Below are 24,103 nucleotides of genomic sequence, written 5' to 3' on the forward strand. Positions count from 1 at the left end.
AACAGCATAGAAGGTGGTATAATTGCATGTGAATTTACACCTGTAACCATTTAGTCCAGAGCATGCAGCCATATTAACTAGTAACGTGCCTGCATAGTTTAACTGGTTGTATGGCCCCAAATCAGTCCCAAATTGTCTTTTACATTAACAACATGTCTTCTCAATAAATTGAACAATCAATTCCAAGTCGAACAACACTTAGACTTAACTTTAGTTTACAATCTAATGGTTTACCCACCAATAAGTTAGCTATAAAGACCTTTACATACCTTTTTTTCCAGGTTTTGTAATGAAGGATGAAATTGGACGTTGTGGTGGTCTTTTCACAGATTTTTGAGCTGCAGACCTTGCATTCTCTTCTTACTACCGGCATCGAAAACATAATCCTTGAATCCAGTAATTATTATTATTTTTAGACTTGCCCGTCATGAAAGCTGTCTCATGTGTTTGCCACTGCTGATCTGCCAATGTCCTGCTAAGTTGCCAGTTTTGCATGCAATGTACGATAAATCACCACATATTTTTCTTTTTAAAATTTAACCCCTCAATATCTCGAAAAATGCAAGTATTTATTAAAAAAAAGTCTGTTGGAGTCATCTGTCTCAAGTCTAAGTCAGGTTGAATCTTTTATGAAATTAGTCAAGCAAGTCTCAAGTCCTCAAATTTTGAACTGGTGCCTGACTCGAGTTAAGTCATGTGACTCAAGTCCCCCACTTCTGGGCAAGGTGAAGGTTGGATGTCGGCTTCAGGTTCAGGAGCCTCGAGAAGTGCACTGTAAGTGGATCTAATTTGATATTAATTAGTGATTGGCTTCCCTGCAGAGGGACGAGACGAGCAGTAGCTTTAGGCATAAAGATATCCTTTTTACAAGAGTTTTCTTGTAAAGAAGCAAAAGTTAGGTTTAGGCCAGCAAAGTGTGCGTGCCCTTGAGGTCCAACAAATGTATTGAATGATTTCCTGTCCTCATAAAACTTTTGCAAAGCCAAATTTCAAAGTAATTTTAATTTAAAATCTGCATTGTTTACATCTGTTTACCAACTACAAGTCCTCTTCATCTCTCCCTTTTGCTAATTGATGCATTACTATATTTCTAACACATTACTGCCATCTATGAACAAGTGGAATACTGTGAAACCATTGGTATGTGTATCTCATCAAGTGGATGTATTTTTATCTGCATCCTCACGTACCTGCGCAAGAACAAAAAAAAACAGGGACCCACTGACAAAACTGACCACAAAATACTATAAGTGGTCAAAAACTCCACAAGGTTCGTTTACCATAAAGGTCTGGTCACAAGAGCAATTGGCCTGAAAAAACAGTACTGGAAGTTTGGTGACATAGTGACTACTCCCAGTGCTCGATGGTGAACTAATGTAGCTACTGAACTAACAGCCAATGTGCTAAGGCTGCAGGCAAGTTGGCTATTATTTAGAAAGCTAGCTAGCAAGGTCCATGGCTGGAAAATGGTTTCAATGGTTTGCTATGTAAAATTTGAGCTTAGTACAACTGTTCAACTGCCCATTAATTAACTTCACCCCTGTGAGAGCGTCTGCAGATCCCGGTGATATGAAATGATTACTCTCCAAAATTTTGGTGTTGACTGCATCCTGTTCTGGTTTCACTGCAACTGGCAATTTACTAAGTTCAATTAGCAGCATTTGTTAGCTATAAAACTTGTCTGGAAATTAGCATTTAAATGTTTGAATATGGGCTACAGCTAAAAGTAATGCAGGAAAACTAAGAGAGCTCCTGAGAGGCTCAGTGATTTTGCTCACACTGTAGGAGCAAAGGTGAAAGAACACAAAAATTCCAAAGCTATGCAGGGAAAACAAAAACCAAAGAGACATTTAACATCAGCTGTTTTTCCAGTGCTACAGGACATGGGAAAAAAAAGCTAAATAAAAAACTGTATAAAGAGACCAATGCCTTTGGGGTCTATCAAAGAAACTACTTGGAATTTTGTTTATTAGGTTTCAAGATATCTTGTCACAAAAGCGTTTGTCAAGTGGAGGTTTTGGCCTGATGCTGACACTAGAAGAAAGGTCAGTGAGCCAAACAGCATATTCAATGGAAATTTGTCTGTAATATCTTGTTCTGGATCAAATTGTTGGATAGACTAACCTACCAGCATCTTCATCATTAGGCAAAACAGCTGCAGAATTATTCATTATATCAAGAACATCAGGTGTAAAATTCATTCAACAAAATCTGTTGAGCCTCATGTGACCCACCTTTTTAGCAGTATGTACACTGTAGATTTTGTTGTTTTCATTGGGCGATTGTTATTTTGTCTACTCACTGCAAGTAGATAGATAGATAGATAGATAGATAGATAGATAGATAGATAGATAGATAGATAGATAGATAGATAGATACTTGTCACCTCTGTTGTAGCCTTGACCTTGGTCCATTACTGACACTGTCAGGTGGAAGAACAACATAACACAGTGGCCTTAAGCACTGGACCAAGAGTATGTCCACTGTTCTAAATATAGGGCTGTTGAGGCTTAGGAACTCAGAAGTAAAAGTGTGATCAAGCACCTCATCATTTTACCCTAGATAAAAAATGATTGTGCTACCCTACTATACCAACAATTACAACTCTCATGAGCACATGGAAGGTGTAGGTGTTGAAGAGCATGTCCTCACAAGGCATATTACAGCAGCAGTCTTGTTAGCTTGGAGAGAATACCTTTGTGTGTGTGTGTGTGTGTGTGTGTGTGTGTGTGTGTGTGTGTGTGTGTGTGGGTCACAGCTATCACCAAGAACTCCAGTCCAGTCTTAATATTTTTGTCCTCTGGCTTCTCTCTGTTTCTCTCTTGTTACTGTGTGTTCATGATGTCAATTCATAAAGCAGTATAAACTGACGACATGAAAGTTGAATAAATTTGCATTTGTATATACTCATATCTTTCCACTGATTTTTTTGTATGCATTAATGCCATGTGTAACATTTGCCTTGCAGTCTAAACATCCCATTAAGGAAGATGAAGGGCTGCATACAGTGACTGACTTTGACACTGGACTCTGTGGTGTGCATTTCACACTGACAACTAACCTACGTTTCTTGTTTTTGGTATGATCACTTGTCGATGTCTTCATATGGTTAAAATGATGAGACATTCAAGATTTACTTTCCAGTTCAGTGGTAGATAACAATTTAACAAAGAATATCAACAAAATATTGACAAAAAGGCCAATTGCCCACTGAAATGATAAGTTAGAATCAAAGCCTGCAGACTGTTCTCTATCAGTGGAATGTGATTTGCCACCACGGCTTTATGGAAAAATATGCTGAGAACTGAGAGCTAATGCAACAAGCTAACCTGAAAGTGGGTTGGCCTGACTAACCACTGATGTTGAGACTGTGAAAGAAAGAAGAAAATAACCTGTAAAGCTATGTCGTGACATGTTGGAAGCTGTTCTGTGCCCAGGAGGGTTCACTTACTGAAAGAGGTTCAAAACTTGTAAAGTGAGAGTGTTTTTAGCTAGTTCCTAAAACTGTAAACACCACTTTCAGAGGTCAACAAATAACAAGACTGAGATAAGACAAGAGTGAAAGAGTGAGATGAGAGACACAAAGGGAATGAGACATGGTACCTTCACTTTCGATTGTGTCGACTGCATCATTGACCAGTCGAATGACGGTCACTATGGAGGCTTGTGGAGGGAAAAAAGGAGGAGATAAGTTTTGAAATACAGTCATTCAAAGTGGAAAATGCTACTCATGGTGTTAGTTAGGGGTCAGCCCTCATACCTATGTCATTGCTTATGGTTGTCCACTACTGCTAGTTCTATCTGTAGAGAGGACTACCTGCTTCTGGCATTGTCAAGACTTCTTACTGATTTGGGGGGGATTTGGGGGGCAATTTGCTTCCAATATTCTTCACACATATGGAGATAGTTTAAGTGAAAAAAAAAAAAAGAAGAAGCACAGTAGACACTGACAAACAAAGAAAATGAACTACATAGATGCAGAGAAAGCCATGGGGGATCAACACAATATTAAAACAAATATAAAAAAATAAATACAAAACAACAATGCCAGTACATTTCTACTGCTTGCCATTTTAGTGCAGACACTTCCTTATCTGATGACACCAATCAGACTTTTGCAAGCACAGAAATGACAAAGGCAACAGTATTAATATAGTTAAGGTAAAATTCACATATTTAATCACTTGATGATTAGGGGCACAAAAGCAGTCGTTTTTTAAATATGATCATTCTGAAAAGTAAAACAATGAATGTTATGGATTGCAAATAAATGGGAACAGGATGATGCAATGTAAAAAAAATGAAACACAAAACCAAACACACAGCTCTAGCACAAAGGCTACGGCCACCGACATCACACTGTGAAGCAGTCACAACCCCTTAGCTTCTTTGAGATGGCTTACAATGATATTCTTGTGAAATCATTACAATGTAGAGTTGTAAGAAAAAGTTTGTGAAACCTTGGGAATGCATTCCTATTTTAGCATCTGATAATATATGCAAACATAAATGAGTAAATGTCTGAAAAAAAATCTCATAATATGTAAAGGTGGGAAAGAACTGACAATAAACATACAGTATTGCTGATTTTGCTAATCTTAGAGCCTTACCAGTAGTGACACTTAAAATATATTTTTAATGTTTCTTTTAGCCAGTTCACTTGATAGTTGATACTGTCAGAGCAGATAGGAAATGTTGGGAGAGAGACAGGTGTACGAAACACAATACAGGTCCTTGGATAGAATCAAATGAGGAATGTCCGAGGGTCATTAAATCTGAGATTTTGGTCCTTCTCCACCTGAATTTCCGCTGCAAAGCTCATAGCAATCTGTCTGTTAAAGTATGAGATATCTCCTGTGCAATTGAATACTTGGTTTGATGGTGGTGCTAAAGGAGACAATCCACTTATCCTCTGGAAACAATGAATATCCAGGGTAAAGTTTACGTAAATCAAGTCATTACTTTTGGCATACTATTGATCTCAAACTACGTTCCTATCTTCACTTGTGTTCTTCATCATCATCATTCCAAGTTCTACCATTCTTGTAAGACTAGATGTCTGAGTTTTACTTGTGTTGTGGGGATGACAAACTTGGCATACTGTGATTGACCACTGTATTGGGTTAGATGCGGGCAGGTTTATGCCAAATACTATCATTCTCTATTTCTCCCCACCTCTCTTCTCTTTATATATGCACTCTCATAGAACTTTTACAGTACAACAGGGATCCTCAACTAGATTTGTTGAAGTGCAACAATTATTCAAAGCAGGCACTGTGGGGAACAGACATTCCAATAGAAAAACTAATAAAATGTATTTAGGCCTAATTAGCCTAATATTATTTAATATTTTCACTTTCTTACAAAATTAACATTATTTTTATGAGCTTATATCAGTGTGGACAGACTAAAAAACATGGAAACTCCATGATTGTAACTGGATATTTAACTAGAAAATGTTCTCACACTTTTGTGAAGGAGACAGTCAGTGCTCAATACAAATACAATACAAACCCACTGTTCAACTACAATGAATGAGTCCTTTTTTCAACAAAAACTCCTCTTCAGGACAAAAATATTAAATATAACAGATGGCCAACAAAAATAAACCTAAGTGACACCTCTAGTGTCTAGTAGACAAGCTCAGTGATTTTACAACAACTCCTCCCATATCCTACCAGTGCTGCTGTTAGCTCCACGGAATGGCTAGGCTGGGAAGCAAGCAGTCGGATGGTGGATCCACGGAGGAGAGAGGATGGAGTTGCAAAAAAAATCCAATTCTGTAGAATGGGTGAACTGTGAATTATGGACTTTTGGGCTTGTCACCAGGGGTTGACACCCTCATTGGTGTTCATTGTCAGGGCCTCCTATGCTGAGGAACATTACATGTGCACATTTTCTGAATTCATCAATATTCTGCGGGCTGAGTGGGAAGCTTTCGTGGGCTGGATTTGACCCATGGGCTGCCAGTTTACGATCACTACACAACGGGAACTTAACAAAGTGTAACTTAAGGTGTAGCCATTGTCAAACATCCTGCTAATGTGTCTCCTGTAGGTCAACTTCCACCATGTGGAAGACTTTGAGGGGGGAGTAAACGTTTCTGCCCTGCTAAGGAGGTGGTTTTAAATCAAAGTTCCACATACTGTTAGGGGGAAGAAATTCAGCTGTTTGTAACACAGCAAACATCATAATTAATTAATTAATTCAGGATAAGGTGTTTAGATAGCCACTACAAAGATGTGTGTTTGATTATATTTGGATATTCTAATTCAGAATACCCAGCAGGTGTGGTCTTCTCTCTGTGTTCCATTCTGTCGACCTCCCACTGCAGGCGGCGATCTTCTTTTTAACAATATTGACTTTTAAACACCATCACATATAAATATATAAAGACCATCTATATTTGCACCACTGCTGTTCCACTGCTTCCCATTGCTGTCTGCCCTGCAACTGCATTTCACTCACCCACTTACATTGTATAGATATGATGACCATGGTTCCTGTGTCACCATACAATGTTGCCTTTTCATTGACGCATGTCTGACGAATTCTGGTTTGTAAAACTCAGTGGAAACATAAGCCAGGATAAAGAAAATAGACCTTATGGGTTCTTGCATGCAACAGAAAAATACAAGTATGTCACACTGGTTTATTCAGATCTTGTCTATATATTTTTCTCACAGGATTTAACTAATGCAGCATTTTAGAAGCAAATCTAAGTTGGTCCATATAATGCACCAGCTGAAATCTGAAGGATAGCAGAGATTGTGCATGGGTATTGATGAGGAAATGTTCAAATTCATGAAAGAGACACCCAGTGTAACCAACTAGCAAACAAATAATTTTAAATTAACCAAATTTAAATGAACTGAAACACTACGGATCTGGAATATTCTGAGAGTTCTGAAAACTCTTGCTGTCGGTGCCAGGTGTGTGTCTTACCATTGTCATCACAGGAGTCAGACTGGAAGGAATTCAGTGACTGGACCTCTGAGTTACTGCCTTTGTTGCTCCCTGAGAAACATGTTACTTCTTCTGCCATGTCAACCATTTTACCTACAGGGAGAGGTCAGTGAGTCAGGAGGGCCAAATTACAAAACAAACACAAATGTAAAACAAACTGTACATATCAGATTTAGTTATTAATATATAAAAGTTATTCAGGTCCAGTCTGAGGTATTAGGGTACACCCTTTATAACTATAGCTATGTAGCATTAGGGTAGCATAAATAAGACATGAGAGTATTAAAGTAAGACAGTTGCCTTTGTAAAGCACCTAGAAGAACCACAACCTGGATGAATGAAAATCTTCACAGAAATGTTGCATAATTATCTTCTTCCTCTTTGTAAATAATTATTTCTTCCATCTACTCTGAGCACGCTTGCCACAAAATATCCTTTGGGGATGAATTATTATCTTATTTTCAGGTTGAAGTTGAGTCTGCACTGCATAGCTGTATCGTTTAGGTAAATTTAAATGTCCCATCAGACTGTACCAGTGAATTCCTATTATCAAAGGACTCGTATCAGGATTGGGGCCAGAAAAACATGATCAGAACATCACTTGACTGAATTTCCATGCTCATGATAATATTTCCATTTTAACTTATGTTATAGGTATGTCAAATATTACACAGTGTTGTGTTTAATAGGAAAAATCTTAAGTACATGAAAAACAAAACTGCATTGAATCCAAGCATCTTATTCAGGTGAGATTGTCTGTGGTCTGACTGGCCTGTATTTTGCACTGTAGTAGACTACACAAGTGTGCCAAATGAATAAAGCTGGCCAGCATTGCTGACCATGTCTGCAAGCAGTGTTTAGTGTTTAATGAAATACATAAGGAATGAATGTGATAACAACATTGTTAATCAATATTATATTTAAAGTATTTTGTAGCCATCCATTTACCAAAACAGGGCTGCTAGGATGCTGTTAACACTTCTCCCTAAAAGACACACAAAAAAGCTGTAACTTCAGTTCCTACTGAGAATTCCTATTTGGAAAGTAGAATATCATGTGTTTGATACATTTGATACAGGGGAAAAATAACCTCCAAAATACAAATACTGAATCAATATAATACTCACACAAACACAATCTATCTCTCCATACTATTACTTGTTAATCCTAACTTATTCCAACTGTAAGCTTTCACTTAAGCAGGTAGGAAAGAAACACACGCTTACCCTCATCACTGTCCCATGGGCTCTTGCGTATGGAGTCACAGTCTGAACGACAGGGTGACACTGGCGGCAGGTTGGGGGCGACACTGCACACCACCACTCCCCTCCTGGTGCTTCCTGACAGGATCCTCGGTGACTCTGGGTGAAAGGTGCTCATCTCTGTATGCTCCACACTGCGCCCATCCACCATCTTCTCCAGTGTGGACCGTGGGTCTCCTTGGAAACAGGGTGTGTATGCCATGGGCCTAACAGGTACCTGTGGAGGTCCCATCATCCCACCCCCACCAACCACTGTCTCTGTGTAAAGGGTAAGAGGGTCTCCTGGTGTGCAGTGTAGGGTTTTAAACTGAACACCATTGGCCTTGTTGAGGAGTGCTGCAGTGGCTGGGTCCTGGACCAGAGAAAGGTTGTTCCGTGAGTAGTTCTTCTGGAAAACCTTCTTGCGGAAGGCAATGAAGAGGACGATGAGGGTGATGATGACAAAAAGCACCACAGCAATGCCGATCAGCTCCTCTTTACCAACCACAGCATGACCTGCCTGCATGTCGGGGACAACGACGGGCCGTAGGCTGCAGCGCTGGCCCACGAAGCCTGCTGTGCAGTTACAGTAGAAGGAACCATGAGTGTTAACACAGACGCCGCCGTTCTCACACTCACCCTCTGGATTGCTGCGGTCGCATTCATTAACATCTTCCTCACAGCTGCAGGATGGAGAGATGAAGGAAAGAGTGCACAAGACTGGTATGAGATAATAGTGTATGAATAACTTTGGACTGCACAGTTACCTGCTCCCAGATGGATTTCTTTCCAAGAGCCAGAGAGCAAGAGTAAGATGAAATGTTCTGAGGATAGGTTGCAAAAGACGTAATCCATTTGTGGGCTCACAACACACACCCTTTGTCTTAAGTATGATTAAACTGCTGCATGTGGAATCTCAGCACAGTTTGCAGTGTTATTTAGCCTTTAACAAATTCAAAGAGGTTAGGTGTCAGGGGGAGGCTGGAGATGAAATGACTGAAATACACTGGTGAAAGTGGTCTGTTCTTGATTTTGGAAAGGACACTTCTTGCTCATCAATCCATAAAAAAAGGATTATTTTTTCTTTAAGTTCTTAACCTCTTTAACCTCACTTACCCATCTCTGTGTCAAAATCTAGTTGTTAGACCTTCATTATTTTAGTTTATGTTGTGCTCAGATGAAACGCATTCCTAAATAAAGTTGAGTTTCATCAAATTACCACCAACTAACTAACACACACCTGGCCTGGTAGTACTATTCCAGCATGGGAATATTAGTTGTTCTCTGTTTCCATCCACTTTGGAAAATATACTTTATTTCCAAGATGAGATGAGTTGAGATAATGGTTGTTGATGATGATGATGGTCACATCTATGCAAGTATAAAGCTGGAGTCAGGATATGGTTAGCTCAGCATGGGGAATCTAGTTACCTAGCCTGGTATTGTCCAAAGTTCCAAATATACCCACTAACGCCTCTAAATCTCACTAATGATCATGTTATATTTCTTTTGTTTAATCCCTACAGAAACAGAAATGGCAATTTGTTGTGTTTGGAGGGTTAGCTGCTTGAACTATTTATTGGCAAACTCAAACACTGTGATTGATGGTTTGGAATCACTGTGCCTGTACAGTGACCTAAACCAAAACCTGAGGAGACCATTAGGAGACCAACAGCAACCCTTTCCCTCAGAGATCTCTGATCATGAAAGTCAGAGATGGACAGAGTGTCAGAGAGTCAACCTTCAACACAAAGCTGTAATAACTGAATTGGAAGTTTACAAAGTAGAGCAAAGTAAGGATTTTGCTGAAGAACCAACAGATCATCAGACTGAGCATCATACTATTGGTATGGTTGTCTTAGTGATACAGGCTGCTGTAGTGAAGAGCAAAAAAAGTTAGGACTTTTAAGGCTGTACCGTTGGTTGAGAATCAGAGACATGAGGATTATGATTCACTTGTAAAACTTCTGCACTGATTTCTCCTCTGACAGACTTCGGTATTAAATCTAGTAAAGAGAAGCATGATGATTGGATAAAGCGAATGATGCATATTTCTGGGGGTTACAGTGCGTCAGTATAAGTAATGTGCTAAATAAGTTTGACTACAGAAAATAGACATCATGTCAGAGTGAGAAAAAAACTGTGTTTTCTAACTTGAAACCTACTTAAGTGGAATGGTAAATGGACTGCATTACACAAGCCAGCATTCACCCATTCATACACTGGTGGCTGATGCTACCATGCAAGGTGCCACCTTCTCATCAGGAGCAAGAACTGTTTATGCACTCTGACACACCGATGGCAAAGCAATGGAAGCAATTTGGGGTTCAGTATCTTGCCCTTCGACGTGTAGACTGCAGGGGCCAGAGATCAAACCACTGACCTTCTGATAGTGGACTAACCACCCACTTTAGGAAAGCTTACAGGTTCTACAGGTACAATGTCAGCATTTCTCATATTTTTAATAGGAACTACTTCCAACTCCAACTCAACTTCAGAATTTTAATGTGCAACTAACCGCTCAGTGATAAAAACCAGACCTGGGTCACAACCCCATCATGCATTATGACCTGTATATCACTTGTACATGACTTGTACAGTGGCATAAAAAAGTTTGGACACATCTGGTCAAAATTGCTGTTGCTGTGAAAGTGCATAAAAGATTATGTAATTTCCAAACAGCATAAAGTTAAAGATGACACATTCATTTCAATCAATATTACTTTTGTATTTCCACCTTATACTGTTCCAAAAACGTAGTTTAATAACTGGGTTCAGGAACAAGAGCACGCCTCAAACACCCTAATCACGCACCAGGTTATTTAAGCACTCCTGATGCATCCAATCTCCTCTTTGACTCGTTCCGCACGTCTCGTACGACACGCAACTCATCGATCCTACAGCAATTTACCTTAACACATGGACCAGGAACTCTTCCTTAACCCCTCGGACTGCGACCTGTTCGATGAGGAGCCAACTCCAGAAGTCCCCGAATCACCTCCATCTCCGCAAATACAGCGCTGCCAGCAAACCATGATGCGCTCAGAAGTCCACTTCACCCGACGATCTCAGCCCTCATCATCCGACAATTCCCACACAGCCAGCCCGTCGCCTGCCACCAGCCCCAGGGGAGGATATTGTCTCCGCCGTCCAAAAAACGCCGTCCCTGACAGACGCCTGTCTCCCACCTGCCCGAGGTCCAGGCACTCAAGCGATAGGCAAAGCCTCCGCCATACACACGCGCCACGGCATCACTCCGATCGCTCCTCACGTTTAACTCACCCAAATAGACAGTTGCCCACATGAGACACGCTCTCAAGCGGCGAAACATTCGCTTCCATAGCTCCGACAGGAAAACAAAGCTCCTCAAACTGCTCAACGACTATTCGCAATCAACATCTCTTCCTTCCCGAGCGTCCCAAGCGCTTCTGGATTCCCAGTGCCGCGCCGTAACCAGCGCCGATGACGTCACGACGCATCGCCCAAACGACGAAGCAACTCACCAGTCTTCATCAGCCCTGATTCAGGGTCAGGTCGTATCAAGCAACACTCATGCTCACCTCGCTTCTGAGCCCTCTAGGCCCCCTTCACCTCAAACAGCCAACACCCACTCGTTCCAAGGAACTCACACCAGCCAAATTAGCATTCTCTTTTTCCTTGTACCACGACACAATATGTTCTGTTTTCCCCAACCGCAGATCAGAGCTAGATGACTACCTGTCCATTATCCTGGACTTAGCTTTGCGATTCAGCGGTAACGGCTTTTACACATACCACACACTTTTCGCTTCCCAAGCCGCCGGTCACCTACACCAATTCAACCAGGAAACCCACTGGGGGACACCAGACCCAGAGTTATATTGCCGAGATTTTGCCGCTCGCCCCTCCCAGAATTGCCAATCATGCGGGGCACCTTCCTACCCAGCCACAGAATGCACCCTCACAACCCGCCTACCTCACTCCACACCCCCAAATAAACATACGCCAACAGTCTTCCCCAGTCTGCCATCTACGGCCCCCCCACCCACCATCAACCCCAAGCCAGCTCCCACCCAGCCCACCACCATCGGCCCCCTCCCCAGAGACGTTGACAGGAGAGGAAGGCCAGTCCTCTTCCAAAGCGGGAGAATGGTATGCAACAATTTCAGTGACCTAGGTTGCAATGCCTCAAGCTGCCGATTCCTCCACACCTGCTCCTTCTGCAGTGGAGCCCATTCCAGACCCAGCTGTCCCCACAACCCAACCAGGCTTAACCTGTGTAAGTACCTCAACACTCCCATTAACATTTGCACTTAAACTGCTGCCCTAAAGAACCACCCCGACCGCCAGTTCCTCAATTATCTCATCCAAGGATTGACCCACGGTTTCCACCTGGGTTTGCAGACCATGCCAGATTCTTCTTATATATGCAACAACCTGCAGTCAGCCAGATCAGAACCAGACATTGTAGACAAACTCCTCGCCACAGAAGTGAAAGAAGCCTTCATGATAGGCCAGTTTTCCAGTCCACCCTTCCCACATTCAGAATTAGTCCAATTGGCATTGCCACTAGGAAATATTCAGATAAAAAGAGACTCATTATCAACCTCTCATCCCCCCACGGCTCATCCGTTCCAAGCATTAACAGCCTAATCCCTAGTCCAGACTTCCCCATGCAGTATTTCACAATTGACCACGCCATCTCCCTCATCCGTCTCGCAGGCCAAGGACCCTGGTTGTCCAAAGCAAACATTACCAGCGCTTTCAAAGTCCTCCCTATCCACCCCGACTTCTGGCACCTTTTCGGCATTCACTGGAAGGGTGCATACTATTTCGCAGTGCGCCTCACCTTCGGATGCAAAAGCAGCCCCAAAATATTTGATTCCCTTGCAGAATCACTCTGCTGGATCCTCACAAATAACTACAAAGTCCCGTGCGTCATCCCCCTCTTAGATGACTTCCTTACCATCTCACCACCATCTTCGCACCCAGCCAAGGCTCTCACCACCCTCACCACCACATTCCACAAACTGGGAGTCCCCATCTCCCCAGACAAAACAGAAGGTCCCAAAACATCCCTAGACTTTCTCGGCATCACACTCAACACCGTCTCACTCCAAGCATCTCTGTCCCCCGAGAAAACCCATAGAATCGCATTGCTCATTTCAAATTTCCTCCTGGCCCACAGGTGCACCAAACACCAACTCCTGTCACTCCTAGGACACCTCCATTACGCCACTCGCATCATCCCCCAAGGCCAATCATTCGTGTCACACCTCCTCTCCATTGCCTCCTCAGTCCCATCCCTCCACAAATAGGTCAAGCTCGACCAAACATGCAAGATGGAGCTTAGACTGTGGCATCAGTTCCTTTCGTCCTGGAATGGCATCTCCTTCTTTTACGACAACCACGTCACTGCGCAGGAAGACATGCACATGTTCACAGATGCTGCCCCTTCATTGGTTTCGGCGGCTACTACAACGGAAAGTGGTTTTCGGCCATGTGGCCTGGTGAATTCACATCACTCTCCCCTTCCTCCACCATATGCGAATTATATCCCATCGTGATAGCAGCCATTCTTTGGGGGCACGAATGGTCAAAAAAGATAATCGTCATCCACTCCGACAATAGCGCCGTCGTCAACATCATTAACAAAGGAAGATCACATGTTCTAGACATCATGCAATTCGTTCACAGGCTCACCTTAATTTCAGCTCAACACCAGTTCATTATCCGAGCATCCCACATCCTGGGCCACAAAAACTTAATTGCTGACTTCTCCTTCCAGAAATTCAGGCAATTGGCTCCTACCTCCGACCGTTTTCCGACGCCAGTCCCACCGTTTTCAGCCACCATCTTCAACTAAGACCCGAGCTAGAAAGATTACGAATTGCTTCTCAAGACGCCATCCTAAACGGCGTCTCCCCCCAGATGATTTCCTCCTTTCTGACCAGATGGAATTGCTTTAAAGCTTTCCATGCCTCCTTCCTTTCCCATCTCTCGACATCCTCACCTTCACCAACTTCATCACGTTCGCCCACTCGATGCTAAAGATCAAATCTTCTACCATACAAGCCTATATGAGCGGTATAAATTTCATCATCAAGTTGCCCTGCTTTATCCCACTCTCACATCCGCATGTCCATCAAAGGTCTTCACAAGACTGAACCACGCTCCGACCCTAAACGCTTGTCTCTCACTGCAGACCTTCTGGCCCGATGCATAGCCACCCTGCGCTCAGGTTATCTGTCTCCTTTCATAGACAAAGTACTGGAATCTATGTTCCCACTAGCTTTCTTTGGCTTGCTCCGTTGTGCTGTGCCGCCACCTCTCTAGACTACCAACCATCCCGGCACGCAGCCATCTCCAACATTCCCATCCTTTCATCCGACTCTCTCGTCTTCCACCTAAAACACAGCAAAACCAATCCGGCCCGCCTCAGCCCATCCACCTCTTCCGACAAAATTCAATTCTAAGTCCTTACGAACCCATCTGCGATTACGTTAGTTTAAGACTAACCAATCGAGCTTCACCCCGAGATCCATTGTTCATCTCAGAAACAGGCCACGTAGCCACACGCTTCTGGTTCCACCATCATCTCCACCAAATTTTATTTAGATCCGGTATCCAGCCCGAACTGTACTCAGGCCACTCGTTCTGCATCGGTGCTGCTACAACCGCCTCCTGGCAGGACATTCCTGATCACATCATTAAAATCCTTGGTCGCTGGTCTTCTCCTTCATACCTCACTTATATCCACAACAACCTGAGAGACATCAGAAACGCCCAAGCGCAGCTGTCGTTTGGAAGTTCCTTTGGGGCTCAACCGGCATGACCCAAGGACATAAGAAGAGACAGCTGCCCCACCCTGAGTCTCTTCCTTCACTGGTCTCCTCTCGTCGCTGAACCTCCAGCCACGACGATCAGTCATTCCAATCTACCCATCTAAGAGTCTATCATCCATTCTTCTGCTCTCTCCCCCTTTCACCCCACCCCTCCTCTCCTCATCCCTTGACCCTCACCCCCTTCATCCCTCACCCCCAATCCCACCCCCTCATCCCTCGACCCCATCCCCTCATCCCTCAACCCCCCCCCCCCCCCCCCCCCCCCCCCCCCCCTTTAACTTAATGTCCATCTTCTACTCACTTAATGATTCACAGTGACAGATATTTTGACCAGGGGAGCCCAAACAGTTGTATGCCACTGTATATACAATATATTAATCTCCACAATATACTGTTTTTGGTGTTACAAAATTAATTTTCTTTACAATTTTTTGCAAACAGGCACTAATCAAACTCCAACTGTGGAGAGAAACCATCCTAATAAACTGAACTGAAACAGAAAACCTGGATAAATAAACCAAAACTATCTATCTATCAGATACTGCTAAAGGGATGTAACAAAATACATTTTTCTAGAATGTGGATGAATTGACCCTTTAAGGACTTTTAGTTCACGTGTGTGTGTGTGTGTGTGTGTGTGTGTGTGTTTGGATGAGAACTCACGTGAGACCCTTGAAGCCTCTCCTGCAGCTGCAGAAGAACGCATTGCCGATGGGCTTACATGCACCACCATTCTGACACGGGTTCGGAACGCACGCCGTTATCTCCATCTCACAGCGCCCTCCAGTGTACTGGGGGCTACAGCTGCATGAGAACCCTGGTAGGCAGACACGGAGGACAATGAGACAGACTTCCTTACAAATTCAGAGCAGTCTGTGCACTTACAGCACTGCCTGGCCAAACCATACACACACACCCTAGTACACCCACACACCAAAATGAAGATGCGCATAGACAGTGATACATTGATGTGGCCACATTCACAATCTTGCCTTCTCTCTTTCCCCCCCACCCCTCCCTGTCTCTCTCTCTCTCTCACACGCATATGCACGCATACACATATACACACACACACACACACACACACACACACATACATACACACACACTCCTGTAAAACACTGTAAAAACATGAAAAAACACTCAGCTTTAAATCACAAATACAGACTTGAAGAAAGACAAAAAAAAAGACAAAAGAAGAAAATAGCATTTTTTATTGTGTGTACACACACAGTACATCTGAGACACACTAACCTTTCCACAGCACTGTGTAAATGACAACTGTGGGCTGCAACAATTCCCTGGATGGTTTGCTCATTACAATATAAATGAGGAGCATGTGGCGTGTGGGAAGTCTTACAGCAGCTTTCAGTGAGACCTTCTGGGACTGTAACCTTACAACAAACACACAAAGCTCTGCTGAGAACTGTGTATGCCCCACACAGTGTGGGGATGTCAGCCATCAGCTGCTGTTCATCTGGAGCTGTTGTTAGAACAACTGGGCAGTCTGGCATAGCCATAGAGCTGCATTGTTGTCAAAAAACTATGAAAAACCTATCAATGAGCCCCACTGTTGGAGTGAGAGTATTATGAACATAGAGACTGTAGTTTATTTTGACTCAGTCCTTTACACACTGTCCTACTGCCATAAATACTCACTAGAGTACCAAATAATGGATTAAATAGTAACCAACAAATGCATTATTTCCTCCTGTTTGAGGATAAAGGGAGGGATCATATATGTATGTATGTATGTGTATATATATATATATTTATATATACACATACACACACGCACACACACACACACACACACACACACACACACGCATATATATATATATTTATTTATTTGCTAAAAGCTACAGTGACCAGCTGTTTTTGGAAATTTAAAAAGGGAAACTATATATTTCATTTACATCTTCCATAAGAATCAGTGGGCTTAGAGCGTTAGTTTGGGTCTACATGATATTTTATTAACACCTGCCTTATCATTTATTATGGCTGTTGCAGTATGGATTGAACCGTTTTTCTAATCCCTATTAAACTTGGGATGAAAAGTGTCTGAAAGTGATATTTTGATAGGTATTCGTAATTTATATTATAGAGTTTGAGAGTGTTGTCCTCATCTCTGTCTCCCCCTGTGTTTTTATTTCCTTCCTCTTAACTGTGTGAATGGTGTGCTTGAGCTTTGCATCTTGTGTGATTGTGTTGTCTGTCCTCTTTCCAGGTAGAAGAGGTTATATGTCTCAGGTCTCAGTCTTTTACATTTTGAAATAAGAATATATAAGTTAGCCTGCTCTTTTATTGACTGACATACATGCAATTTTTTAGAAAATCAGGGGCGGATCTAGAGTACTATTCAGATTGTGGCAAGCGGGTGGTGGCTTTAAAGGGTGCCAGAAAAAAAACTCACTCTCTCTCTCTCTCTCTCTCTCTATATATATATATATATATACATATATATACACACACACACACACACACACACACACATACATACATACATACATACATACATACATACATACGTGTGTGTGTGTGTGTGTGTGTGTGTGTATGTGTGTGTGTGCGTATATAAATATATATATACACATACATACATATATGATCCCTCTCTTTTTCCTCAAGCTCGGCCTGGGAGTTTGAGGGTTCTGCACAGTATCTTAGCTGTTCCTAGGACTGTCGCTGGATTGCTATGTCTATCACTACTGCCTTCTTCTGTTATTTGTCGATCAGCATCATGTCTGGTTGCTTAGCCACCACCACCTTGCCGGTCTGGATCTGGAGGTCCCACTGGATCTTGGTTCAGTCATTCTCCACCCCTTCAGGTGGCACGCTGGCACGGTGGCAACACTGTCACCTCACAGCTAGAAGGTCCCGGTTCGATTCCCACTGTGGGCACTGGTGGCGTGTCCTCCACCATGCCTTCGGTGCCTGCTGCTCGAGGAAAAAGGGCCTTTCTGTGTGGAGTTTGCATGTTCTCCCCATGTTCACCTAGGGTATCCTCCATAAAAATACCACCACTAAAAACATGCAAGAAGACCACCACCTGACCAATGGTGACGACAAAGGAACTGGTCCCCGGGTGCTGGTTGGCTGGCAGCCCACCACTCCTGGTCTGCTGCGGAGGAAGGACTGACCAAGGATGGGTTAAAAGCAGAGAAAGTATTTCACATATGCATGGTGTGTGCAGTTTACCCCCTAATTCTGCATGTTGTGTTGATTGTGATGAATAAAGGATGTCTTCTTCTTCTTCTGCTTTAGGAAGTGTCTTCCATTTTGACCTTGAGGCTTCCAGCCCATACTTAGCACAGATGCTCCGGTACTCCATGCCTGCCACTTGGTTATGGTGTTCCATGTACACTTTTCCTGCCAACATCTTACACCCTGCTACTATGTGTTGAACTGTCTCAGGAGCACCTTTGCACCTGGCGTCCTGTCTGGTGTGGAAGACCCCTGCCTCTATTGATCTTACACTGAGGGCCTGTTCTTGTACAGCCATGATTAGTGCTCCTGTGCTGTCTTTCAGTCCAGCCTTTTCCAGCCACTGGCAGGATTTCTTAATATCAGTCACTTCTTCTATCTGAAGGGGGTAGAAGGGACCTGTCCCTCCATGACAGTCAGTCCTCCTCCTTTGCATTATCGGGTTTCTGTTGCCTTAGGTATTCACCTAGCAGCTCATCTTTGGGGGCCATCTTCAGGATGTATTCCTGGATGTTTGTTGTTTCGTCCTGGATGTGGCTCTGACGCTCACCTGCTTAGTGTACAGTCTCAAGGTGCAGGGTGAGGAGCTTCCTTGTCTTGACATCAGTGGCTCTATCTCCTCCTCTGGCCAGATGATTATACCAGCAGGTTATCTGATGACTGGCAGTGCATATGAGTTGACAGCCCAGACCTTGTTCTTTCCATTCAACTGACTCTTCAGGACTTGCCTTATTTGTTGTATGCATTTGACTGCGGGCTGACTTCCTTGTGGCTTCCTCATGGTTCCCATTTGCTTGTGGAATCCCAAGGTAGTTGTAGCTGTTCTGAACATCTTCAATGCTGGCTTTTGGTAGTTTAATCCCCTTGGTTCTGACCATCTTTACTCTCTTTGGTCAGCTCACATTTATTTTTTCAAATCACATTTTTTCAATGTCTTGCTCATTTCTGGCATACAACTTGATGTCATCCATGTAGAGGAGGTGGCTGGTGGTCACTCCACTTTGGAAACAGTATCCGTAGCCACTCTTCATGATGATCTGGCTAAGGGGGAGTCCCTCTCTTCCACCCATCCCTTTCTGGAGCTCTGAGAGTTGACTAACCCCTTTCCATGTTGCCTTGATCTTGGCCTCTAGCCCCCTTTTCCATGGGAGATATTGGTCATTGCGGTTGTTCATGCTGGTCATCTTATAGCCAAGCATCTCTAGAATCACTGGTGTGGTGGTGTACATCAGCTGACTGGTCTCTGTAATGGTCCTAGTAGGGAGCCCCCCCCCCCCCGCACACACACACACATACACACATATACAGTATATATAGTAGTATATGCTAATTATGTGATTCTATCGCAAACAATCACATTTTTCAAGATTTTCTTGGAATAGCCCCCAAAAGAAGATATTTTAACTCAAAAACATTAAATTATTGTGATACATGAATAAAGTATTGAATAGAAACATTGTGTATACTTGTTCAGACATTTTTCCAAATACATGTCTTTTTTCATTGTATATAAGCTCATCAACCTGAACCTGCAATAAATGAAAATGAATACTTTCAATACTTTCAAACAATTTAACTTAATAATTAAAGAAAAAAATTACAAAATACTTTAAATGCATTTAAAATCGTTGTTAGCACATTTAATTTGATAATTTATATGCCATTAAATACATGCAGGCCTCAGTTTTTAGGACCTGTGCTGTTTGTATTTCTTGTTACTCACCACCAGAGGGCAGGGTTGTGCAAGTGGCTCCATTGCGGCATGGCTGCTGCAGGCAGGCATCAGGATAGAGAATGCAGCCCAGCTTCATCTCTGTCAGTCCAACCACCTCTGCATAGCGTGAGCGTTTGTTCTGCAGCGGCAACTCGTTGTTGTTCAGCATGACTGAATCCAGGCAGCCCTGGAAACCCTCAAGCACCCGTGGGTCCTTCCGAGAGTCCATGAGACTGCGAGAGTTGGGGTGTTGCACCTGAGGAGAGAAGGGTCAAAAATGAATCCACAGACTTACCAAGATATTCTCAATGGGTGGAGACCGGCTAAAAGATACTCAAACTTTTTTTCACAAGAAGAAAAAGAACCAGAAAACACACACACACACACACACACACACACACACACACACACACACACACACACACGTACGGGCTCTCTCTCACTCACTCACACACACACACACACACACACACACACAATGTATTTGTGAGGACACTTAGTGATGTAAAATATTCCCTGTCTCGACATTGAACTTAATCATCAAGTTTGCAACAGTCCTTAATAGTTACAGTTTAATTGAAAAAAGGAAAGGGGCACCATGCACTAAAGAGATCTGTGCTCTAAAACAACTTTCATCAAGGTCTCTGACCTTAATTAACTTGACAATTATCAGTAGGAAAGGCCAGGTGATGCAATTTTCAAAGTGTTATAAATGCTCTGACTTCTCAATCCTTGTCCTAACAATCAGGAGCCATCAGGAGCAGCTGCCTTTTGGTTCAGGCCAGTTTCCTTTTTTGTTATTTTGAAATGTGAAAGATGGAACTAAAATAGTAGTGTCAAGTGCCACTTGTTCAATGGTCTCAAATATGCAAAAGGAATAACCTGGTAAATATAAATAGCTTTAAATGTTCCTCTACATTTTTAGTTTGAAGAAATGTATTTTGAACTTGATATATAGAAAATCTTCTGTGTGGTTAGGAGAACTAACTTAGTAAAGCAGGTTTTTTTTTACAACACAATTCCTGTTAACATTACAACAACAGTTCCACATTGTAACTGCATTCTAATATCGACATTTTGGAGGTGAAGCCCAAAATGAATGCCAAGTGCCCAAAATGTCTTCTGAATGATGGCTAAAAAAAACTGGATTAAACTGTGCAGGGCTGTAATTTAAAAACTATGACTAGAACTAGAACTACTTTTATATATTATGACATATTTTGATTTTATGTGTTATTTATTCAGTTAATTGTTTGGTTATATCTTTTAAGATTCTTTTCCCAAAGTGAAGGTTTAAATGCTGGTTTACATCAAGAAGAAAATACTGTTGGATAAGTGTTGAGGCCTTGTTTTTATTATTTTTCCAGCCTAAAAGTTGCCAAATTTAAACATACTAAATCAATAACTACTGAAATTGGCTTTTAAGATGTTCAAAACTAGTGCAAAAATAGTTTTAGTTTTTTAAAAAATTCAGGAAAAGAATACTCAAGACTCAATAGTATACCCTCACTGTCCTCAGTGTGATCCTCTGTCTACTGATATTAAGGTACTATTAAAGCCTAGTACATACTAAGATAAAGGCCTTGTATAAAAGCCTATACAAGGACAAAAGTTTGATTTCAGAACGTTTCACTTCAATCGATCTACTACTTCCCGACTGAGGAAAAAAATATCATTCAATTTGTATTTTAAGTTACTGTTACATGTAAATCAATCTAGCACATAAGAAATTGCACTATGATGAAATTTATTGTTGTGGTTTCATATGAAGAGAAAAGAACTGGAAATTTTATGTAAATCTCTGGTGTATTGTTAATGCACGAATCCCACGCATGAACTTAAAATTATTATGGTGTCCTTAATACAGATGACAGATAATGATGCATTTGCATCTTAACTACAGGGGACTCTGATATATATATATTTTAGCCCTGAATAATGCCTGCAGAGATTCTTTTCAGCCTGCATACAGCCCCACCAAATTCCAACAACAATATAGGCCAGTCTGTATGAAATCCACTGCAAAAGAGTGTTTTGCTCTGAGCATACTAACTGAAGGTGACTCAAGTGAGTGTCTAAACATTTTAATAAAAACAGTTCTTCTCTCCTCTGGACTATGGAAGCTGGACAGAGATTTCTGTAAGAAAATCAACCTGAAACGATAAAGGTGAACAGGACAACAAGCAAGGAAGTGGTCCCCTCATAAAAACGCAATACAAATTGGCTTTAGTGATTGTAACCAAGCTCGATGCATGTGTTCAGATGCTGCGTCCAAGCCTTGCGAAACAGCCTTAGGATATACTGCCACTTGGGGGTACCACAAATAGAAAAGTTTATATCTTGTAATCTGCAACATAGAATTGTACAAAATTGGGTCTGCACTATGTAAGGCCATGACTTACTCGATCTACAAAATTTGGTAATGACGGAAATGATTTTAGCTGCTCTAGACTGGTTTCCTGTAAAATTCAGAATTGATTTTAAGGTTGTCCTCCTTGTATACAAAGCTCTTAATGGACAAGGACCGAACGACATTGCTAACTCCCTTGTTTTTATTTGCCATCAAGAACAATGCAATCATCTGCTGCTGGTCTATTTGAGGTTTCCAGTCGAAAGAAAAATTGGGGATGCAGCCTTTGTCCAGTATGCTCAAAGCTCTGAAACACACTACCTCCAGATGTTAGGGAAGCCAGCTCGCTGAATATTTTCTAAAGAAAGCTAACCAATTATCTCTTCACTTCAGCATTTAACTAGCTAGCTATTGGTTCCTGATATAGGTCTAAGACTTTTGTTCTTTGCCTCACGCTTATGCACTGCTGTCTGTCTTTTAAAATGTTGTATTTTAGCAATTTTAACCTATTTATTTATTTTGTGATTTGATGCTTTCTGCTTATTTTTATTTTCATTCTTATGCTACTCTATCTTTGCCAAGATTTTGACACTTTATTGTGTGGTTTAATGCATTGTCTTTATTTTCATCTTTATTATCATTATCAAGCGGGTTTTATTCTCCATATATATATGTGTGTGTGTGTGTGTGTGTGTGTGTGTGTGTGTGTGTATGTGAGTATATAAATACACACACACACACACACACACACATACACACACATATATATACAGTATATATATATATATATATATATATATATATATATCTCCTACCAGCCTGTGGTATTTTCTATTGATCAACAATTTGTTAGTGACATTGAATATACGGTATAGCTGGAGTTCATTCACAGCGATCCTGTTGCCAAATTAATGTGATTTTAATATAGCTCATAATTTTTTAGTTGACATAGTTGGCATAGCTACATTAACTTCTGGAGAGAGTGTTGTGTGGTGTTACTGCCTAGTTCACACATAAACGCTAAACCGGACAATTTACTCTCAGCTCCTAAATCGCAGACACAGAATGTGTCTCCTTTCTACGGAAGCCCTGAAAGGCAAGGTGGAAAAAAAATTAAAACGGGCAATGTTTAAGTTTATCTCGTACGTACGAGATAGTATCTCATCGTACGTATGAGTTAGTATCTCGTACGTACGAGATAGTATCTCGTACGTACGAGATAAACTTAAACATTGCCCGTTTTATTTTTTTTTTTCCACCTTGCCTTTCAGAGCTTCCGTACCTTTCCTCTAACATACAATAATTTAAATTTGTGTGTGAATGTATAAATGTAGCTGTAAGAATATGTCTGAGTCAGAAATAAAATATGGACTTACTGTCTGAGCTTTGTTTGCCTCAGTTTTGTACTGGCCCAATCACAAGAGAAGTTATCTTCATTAATTGATTAAATATTATTTTGTTATTGCCAATCATTCCAGACCTCTAATCATCTGTGGACCTTTGAGTGATAGGTTTGAGAACCCCTGGCCAAGAGTCAAAATTCTTTTGTCATTTTAATCTCTCAGCTCACCTGGATCCGGTATCCTGCTCGAAAAATTACAATTTTTCACAATTTGCTGCGGCCCTGATTGTTGCCACTTCTGGCTATATTAAGCTATGTTCTCTGGATGCCCACAAGCTAGGGATCCCTTATGTGGCTGCCATTGTGGTACCATTTGACACCCTCCTATATTTTACACTTTTATTCAGACAGGCCTTCGGTTGACCAGTAGCTGCTCTTTTCTATTTTATTTATTTTATT

General features: G+C 41.8%; 1 protein-coding gene across 11 annotated transcripts in view; it reads right to left on the reverse strand.

The window, feature by feature from the left end:
* LOC143323080 (protocadherin Fat 3-like) overlaps positions 1-24,103 on the reverse strand; it is a 244,803-nt gene that overhangs the window by 12,184 nt on the left and 208,516 nt on the right. For 8 of the 11 annotated variants that reach the window (XM_076734694.1, XM_076734693.1, XM_076734690.1 and 5 more), the window contains 6 exons: positions 19,962-20,208; positions 15,695-15,848; positions 8,193-8,890; positions 6,946-7,059; positions 3,604-3,663; positions 2,387-2,422 (listed from right to left, as the gene is read on the reverse strand). In XM_076734694.1, the coding sequence (XP_076590809.1) occupies positions 2,387-2,422; positions 3,604-3,663; positions 6,946-7,059; positions 8,193-8,890; positions 15,695-15,848; positions 19,962-20,208 (1,309 nt within the window). The remainder of the gene's footprint in view (positions 1-2,386; positions 2,423-3,603; positions 3,664-6,945; positions 7,060-8,192; positions 8,891-15,694; positions 15,849-19,961; positions 20,209-24,103) is intronic. The other 3 variants (XM_076734696.1, XM_076734695.1, XM_076734692.1) reach the window with 2 other exon arrangements.

The sequence above is a fragment of the Chaetodon auriga genome, chromosome 7 (genome assembly GCF_051107435.1).
Source record: "Chaetodon auriga isolate fChaAug3 chromosome 7, fChaAug3.hap1, whole genome shotgun sequence".
NCBI classification, from domain to species: Eukaryota; Metazoa; Chordata; class Actinopteri; order Chaetodontiformes; family Chaetodontidae; genus Chaetodon; species Chaetodon auriga.